We start from the raw sequence: 7,829 nt of genomic DNA on the forward strand, positions 1-7,829 counted from the left end.
CTCAACCGCTAAAGACACGAACCGACAACTGCGCCCTCACCAAGGCTAATTACAAAATAGAATAACATATCCCCCGAAGACCATGATAAAATCAATCATTTGTTTTCCAAAGGCCAGTTGAAGAAGGGCAATGAGTTCAACAAGTTTGGCCTACAAACAGACCCAACAAAGATAAAAAGAAGTGGCGGAGACCAAGAAATAGCCATTGTGAATTTTACGTCGTTAAACGATGCCGGTGGAAATCATGTACTTTTTCATAGTCTTTCAATGCTTTATACATTTTACTCAAAGCGTGCCCCGTCGTCAAGGTAATTCGGACCACAATTTACTGAGGGTGTAAACGATGTTGCTGCAAAAGCTTATAATGCCTTGTTAAATTGAAAAGCAATAGTAAAATGAATTGATCTGTTTAAGGAGATATTATTTTGACTCTTTTCTATAGTGTGGGAAGACGCTCGTTTAGTCGGAAGATCCAATTCGGGGATCCTGGAACTGAAGCAAAATGACGGGTCTTGGAACAAAGTGTGCGCGGATGAGTACTGGACTCTACAGGTTGCAGGGGTTGTTTGTCGCCACGTTGGATTTGATCGACAGACCAAAATCAGATCAAGGGTAAGGAATATATAATCTATCAATGATATTCTTTTTTTTTTCTACCTTTTTACACAGGTAAAAACATTTATAAAGAATTATTGCATTTTTTTGTTATTTTACACTTTTCTTAATTTTTTTCAGACAATACAACAGAAAGAACACTTGTATTCTAAATTGAAATGTAAAGGTTCTGAAAATAGTACTCAGCAATGTCTCACAACAACAGGTAAACTGAATTTCTAGAGTAAAGTCCAAATTAATTATAATCATGCATATGTCTTTTAAAAAAGATTTGAAGTTGAATATACGTAAATGCTTTATTTCAGTAAGAACGTGCAGTACGCACAAAGAGGCCCTTTTGATGTGTGCCAGACCAAGGGATATCAGTGGAGGTATGTATAGCAAACGCAATTCCACTCCTAGCAAGAAAGATTTGGCCAAACTGCCGGACTAACACCGTTTATATTTGTAGGCCCTGCTTCTTGTTCGGACCGTCAGTTTCTGTGTCGTAGGGAGAACAAATGTATCCCGGCCCGCTGGCGGTGTGATTACGTGTCTGACTGTGATGACGGGGCGGACGAACAGAACTGTACACGTGAGTACAAACACGTGTTCTCCGGATCCATAATGTACAATTTGTAAATTGATTGTACGATTTACGGATTCCCTAAAATTAATGAAATAATACACCCCTGGATCAGAAAAAAAAGTTAAATCTTTTTACCTTTTTGATTGATGTAATGTAGATTTGTAAATGAAGCTAATTCTTAAATGAAAAGTTACACCCAGGCAGTTCCAAAAACCGATTGCCGAACACCCATCAATTTGTTTAGGATGCGGTTCAGTTATCTACGTTTTTCACTTGTTAACAGTTTGAAAATAAAAGAAAGTGCATATATGTTACCTGTTGTATAAGGCAGGTTAAATTTAAGTTAAGAATTTTTAAACTAACGAAAAAATAATTACTTCAGTGGAAAAAATCACTTCGACTTATACATCTATTACACGCAAAATTCAGTTTACAGTTTTGCGCATATCTACAAAGAATATTCTACAAAATTAACAGCCAGAATCAACATTCCAATGATCAGCCACTATCTTCGACTCTCCAGCGTCAACGGAAAAAGCAACGAGGGAATCCTGCAGTTTAATTATGCCAACCATTGGGGGACGATTTGTGATGATGGCTTTGACATTGTGGCCGCTAACATCGCTTGCAAACAGCTCGGTTTTCCGTAAGTATACATATTTGACAGTATATAGTACTTATGTAACCGAGCAGAAAGGAGGTAGTTGATGGTTTCAGTCAATTTATTAAATAGATAAATAAAGGCATTGACCTATAAACAAATAAATAAAACATTAGACATAAAATACAGTTTTACACATACATTTGATATGTTTTGTTTCTGAAATCTTTGACAATAAGCAACCGTTACTCCGTTACTTACATGTATATTATTACAGGTAAAGGTATAAGTAATACTATAATGATGACAAAATGTAATTAATTCTCATCAGTCGTGTTTTATTTTGGCTTCACGCGAAAGGATCTTAGCCATAAGAGGATTGATTTTGCGCAACGTTAACATGTACATATAAAACCCCCTCGGTATTTCATAGGTACTAACAGTGTATACGTGATTGTACATGAAAGTCGACTGTGTGTGTTTGTTCAGCTTGACTTTTCTTCTATTAATTAAGCATACAAAAAATAAAATACTGTAACACATTCAGAACAAAAGGTTATGAATAAAAATTGTCAAAGGTGGTAAAAAAGATAAATACAAAGACCAAGAATTAAGCAAATTTAAAAAAAAAATGAACAAAAAATTTGGTCTGTAAACAGTCCAACCCCTCCACCCCCAAACAAAAGAAAAAAATACGATACAAAACTGTTTTGTAGGTTCGGTGCTGAAAAGGTGAAAAGCTTCGGAAGCGGTACCGGACAAATTTGGATCGATGAAATCAGTTGCCGGGGACATGAGAAATCAATATTAGAATGCAGAAGGAACAAGTTAGTATAACTATTTATGTTATATATTCTCATCATGAATAGATTTTACACCACAACGAAGTGGTCAAGTACATGCAATTTATTATAGCTTTGACTTATCATCAATTATTTCAGTATTCAAATAGAAAATGATATCTCTAAAATGCATAATCTCGACTTCTTGTTTATCAAGGATATAGGAAGAATTACGCAGGAAAGGAAATTCGTTGTTAAAATTGACGAGCTGCTAATTTTTGTGTTAACATAAAGAAGCTCGCGGGTCTAGGCGTTTTTATTTTTCTCAAATTTTAATAAAACTAATAAAGAAAAAGAAGTACATGGCTGAAATTAAAAAATAAATAAGTAGACTTTAAAAGATAAGTTTACAAGCCCACATTCCATTTTGTTTTCGTCAATTTTTTAAAGTCTTAGTTCCAATTCCTTGTGCATTTACTTTTGATAGATTTCAAGAGACGTCCTTACAAAAATATATGGCGCATTTTTATGTCAATATGACTGGAATAAAAATGACCATTTTGGATATTGGATTCTTTAATTCCATTTCATAGTTGACATGGTAGCTGCAGGTCTTGAGATACCGATCTGAAAAAATTCGGATATACGACATTGGAGCTACAGTGCCACCCATAGTTTAAAACAACCCCGCAATTTACGGCGCACAAAAAATTGTGCTAGTTTTGAACTGATTTAAGGTCAAGATCTCGTATGCTAAATAATTACAGAGAATCTTTTTGGTGCTAAAAACATTATGATGTCAATTGATGTTATGAGAAATTTACCCGAACTTTACGGATTTTAAGGGATTATGTAGGAAATGAAACAATTTCTTCACATATTTATCAAATTATGAGAAAAGTAATCTGGATACTGTGTTCAATTTTACATTATTTTAATGAGGAGGCCAAGAGCTTGTTTACTATCGTTTTTGGAGAGACATTAGCCATTCAGATATAATTTATTAGTCAAAAATGAACACAACTCGAGATTTGACTTACTACCTTTATATTTTCATAGAAAATGACTGTAAAATACATGATTTTAATTGTGTTTACCAAAACCTTTAGTACCGGTACATCCTATTAAACAAAGCTTATGTTAAGTTATAAAGCATCATTAAAAGAATTCATATCTTGAATTTCATAGATCTGTGTGCATCTTTAATTTGTTTCTTTGATCTTGACCTTAACCAGGTCTTCCATCCTAATTTTTTCGGACCGGGAGATACAGACCTGCAGCTACTGACATGCATGAATTTGGCAATGAATTATTGTCACGTGTATTTTCCATCATTTTCGTTAGTTTTGAACAAAACTTCACTGTACCTCATTTTATGTATTATATTATTTAAAACGTATGTTTAAAAAATATTTCGAAGTACTTTTAAGTACTTTTTTAAACTCAAGTTTTACATTCTATGTATACATTTAAAAAAGCATTACGAATTTTAAAGAATTTCCCATTATTAGTCACATTATATATTATATATACTACAGAAATACAAATTATTATTTAATGGTTCAAACCAAATGGAGTTGTTTCAGGACTTCGCACATTTTAACACGGATAGTACAAAACTGTTCAATACTCCTTTTCATTCGAAAAAAAATAGGATACTTATTCGAAGCTTAGGATTAATATTTGGCTTTTATCACTTTTTGCTGCAAATATTTTGATACTGATTCTATTGATTTTATATTTGTTTAAAACTGTGTTAAAACATGCAGTTTATATCCATGTAATGTGTATTCAATTTTAGTAAAAATTGTATGTTTGGATATCAAATTAGAATAAACCCGCGAGAATCATTCACAAAAATATAATGATATAAAGTCACTATTTTTTTTAGGAAAGAGGGGAAACTTATCCACTGAAATATTTAATCTTTGTTCCTTATTTACTTCAGTTTTGCTGCACACGATTGCACACATGCAGAAGATGTTGGCATTGTTTGTAAAACATCGCCAAATCCGAAAGGTTTGATTTCTATTATCACATCCTATAAGACATTAAAATTCTTCAATTTTTAACTAGCAGACATGTTTTCGTCTTTTTGCCCCTCTTTTTTTTTTTTAAGAGGAATGCCTAGTTCTTTGTACAAATTCTTTACTCTAGGATTTATTTAACCCTTCCACTTTCGTACCGGATAGATTTTGAGTGGTAGGCCATTTTCACTTCATATATTCAAATACAATTTTACTCTGAAAATAAGTAAAAATTCTCGAAATGTGAAAGGGTTAAACAGTTAGCAATTCTTTAAACTCGTTTCTTTATACAGAGTATAGAGTGATATTTTTCTTTGTGACAGATTGTGGTGTTGTGAAGCCTCACGCTAAACCTCCCCGCATTGTGGGTGGGCACGTCTCTTCCCCAGGGAGGTGGCCTTGGATAGCCAGCATCTATCTACACATTCCACCGATGTCCCAAGAGCAGTTCTGCGCGGGGAGTCTTGTCAGCGATGAATGGATTCTAACCGCTGCCCATTGCTTTGACAGGTGGTAAATTTTAAAGAATGATTCAAAATACTAGACTAAGTATTAAACTAAATTTGACAGAAACAAAAAAAGTGAGGTGGTCAATTAATGATAAAGTACATTTTTTGCAATTGAAAACGAATGACGAGACAGTTTTAGCGAGGTTTTCCCGAAAGAAATTAATATTCTAAATTCCATAACAACCTATTAGAGATTGGTGAAGGCATTTTTTGCAATGATTGTCTAAAACAGTTCAATTATTTAAATTCCAGAACAACAGATAAGAGAGATGTTCGTATTCGATTAGGGGAGTTTAACCTGCATCATCGTGATCCCTCTGAACAAACGTTTAACGCAACAGAACTCTTTATCCACCCATTGTATACCAAGTCCTCTCACGATTTCGATATTGCCTTGATAAAACTGAACCGGCCTGCTGATACTAGCACAGATTACGTCAAGAGCATTTGTTTGCCTCTAGCTTCCGAACCGCCTTTCCACAACGATTTTTGTTACGTGGCGGGATGGGGTAATACAGGTAAAACTATCTCATTCAAGGACATTTTTCTCAGTGAAAAAACATATATACTATCGAATGTTTTACAACAATGTTATTTAAACATAAACGTTTAAGAGGGCTATATATGGTTGTGGTCATATTTGGACAATGTTTATCTCCTTGCGAATAAGAGCTCGGTCTAAATATTAAGAAAAATATTTAGATTTCATAGCCATTTTATATGAATTTTTCAACGAAATAATTATAATTGTTTATACATATATCTTGAATTTTTTTTTTTTTTGGGGGGGGGGGGGTGTGGTTAACGCGTATGATAAGCTACAACATGTAGTAAGACCCGGCTACCATTATTGTCACTGTATTATTCATGGAATTTTAAAATAATCTATATTTTGAAAAATGCTCTTAATTAACGGGAGGTGTAACGTTGATGGATGGTTAACAGTGTTGTTATTTAAATCACATTAGGGTCCAGTGGGGCTTCCAAAACCGCGATTCTGCAGGAGGCAAAAATGCCGTTACTGGACAGTAACCTGTGTAGGAGGATCTATAGTCAGCTGACCAGTAACATGATGTGTGGGGGATATGTGTATGGTGGAATAGACACCTGTCAGGTTAGAACTTATTTTTCACTAAGTTATAATGAATCAAACTGTAACGCACAGTTTTGTTTGCCTGTGTAACGTTTACTGTGCATCTTTATCTCGATTATGAAATATAGATTATTTGTATGCATAACGCGTTACCGAAATATAAATTTCTTTGTATCATGAAAACGATGGTAAATCCATAAGCACTTGACTAGTATCTTCAAAACAATATACTCGTACTAGTACAGGAATACATAAAATTCGATACAGCATCACAGTTCTGGTTTCATTATAGCCATATCTAATATGATAGCATTTTCATACAAAGACGACCCTGATTTAATTTATTTAGGAAAAAACTGTGAATTCTTTTGTCAATATCTCTGATGCCAGTATCACTGCATCTATATTCTGTTTTGACTGCAGGGTGATTCCGGTGGGCCATTAAGCTGTAGAAGAAGTAATCGGTGGGAGTTGGGCGGCGTCGTTTCCTGGGGTAATGGATGTGCCCAAATCCTGAAGCCAGGTGTTTACACCAAGACTATGCCCTTCCTTTCATGGATCACAGACACTATGCTAGGAAAAACAAGTCCGTCGCCAAGCATACCACACAGATTCGACAGTTCTCTCAGTAACTTTTTTGGTCGATAGTTGTTTAATGAAATGTACTCAAACTTTAAACTTTGCATTGTATTCATACGCACATTTAACGCAAAAACAAAGAAGGAATCTCAATATACCGTTTCTTTTATTTAAAATTATTGTTATTTAATATTGTATTGATGTTTTATTAAATATATATATTTTTTTAAAATGAAAAATCTTGCTTTTAACATGTTTGCTAAGCACGCACATTATGATTTATTTCAAACAAGAGCAATAAATCTTATGGGCGCTTTCCTTTGCTCTCTTACACAGCTGTCAAACAATAAAAGATAATGACATGGAAAACAAAGGGCAAAATGTTTAGAATGTATACCAAACATAAAATATACGCTGTGTTAATTATGTATCCAAATGTGAACAGAGATACAATATTTTAAAATCAGATATTTTGAATCGGTTTGTAATTTAATATCCTGAGAAATAATGACCGAATTTGAAATAGAAAACCGCTTAGAATTATAAATATGAAAAAAGGTTTAAGTTAACAAAATGCACTTGTCTATATAGATGGAATTTCCACGACCATATCCCTTAGTTAAAAAGGTCTGAAAAAATTCAATTGTCTTTAACTAACATATTTGCAGAGCGAACATTATAACACGATGGTAAAACGGTAAGGAACACGTGTGCCATACTACTCAAATAAATCAAATCAAATACATGTACCAGTCTTCATAGTTTGACAACTTGCTTGGTGCAAAAAGAGGGTCCTTCTGTTGGTTTCTACTGCGTTCTGGTATATTTCATGAAATAAATGGTAGACACACTACAAAATATTTGTTATTTTAAAAAAACTGAATGTACAAAATATATATTATATGAAACCAGTTGTCTTCTTACTTTATAATATGTGGGGGCGAAGTCTTTGTCAATTGCATTTATGCATCCTGAACAGCCATGATGATAAATAAAAAAAACCCGAACGTGCATGTAATACAGGTAAAAATGTTTATTCTAAAACCTTTAAAATA

The 7,829-nt window shown here is 33.7% G+C and overlaps 1 protein-coding gene across 2 annotated transcripts; it reads left to right on the top strand.

Annotated features, from left to right (window-relative positions):
- Positions 1-29: 29 nt before the first annotated feature.
- On the top strand, positions 30-7,576 carry LOC105341995 (transmembrane protease serine 3). 2 transcript variants are annotated; one of them, XM_034458139.2, is made up of 12 exons: positions 30-308; positions 443-612; positions 736-820; positions 921-986; positions 1,067-1,189; positions 1,613-1,829; positions 2,501-2,611; positions 4,515-4,585; positions 4,917-5,103; positions 5,355-5,620; positions 6,071-6,216; positions 6,619-7,576. In XM_034458139.2, exons 1-12 carry the CDS (start codon positions 230-232, stop codon positions 6,841-6,843), a joined length of 1,746 nt encoding a protein of 581 aa, XP_034314030.2. In that variant the 5' UTR covers positions 30-229; the 3' UTR covers positions 6,844-7,576. The 2 variants fall into 2 exon arrangements, with proteins under 2 accessions (XP_034314030.2, XP_011447066.3); XM_011448764.4 differs by having other exon boundaries at positions 36-308; positions 1,661-1,829; positions 6,619-7,574.
- Positions 7,577-7,829: the final 253 nt, after the last annotated feature.

Source organism: Magallana gigas, chromosome 7, assembly GCF_963853765.1.
Source record: "Magallana gigas chromosome 7, xbMagGiga1.1, whole genome shotgun sequence".
NCBI classification, from domain to species: domain Eukaryota; kingdom Metazoa; phylum Mollusca; class Bivalvia; order Ostreida; family Ostreidae; genus Magallana; species Magallana gigas.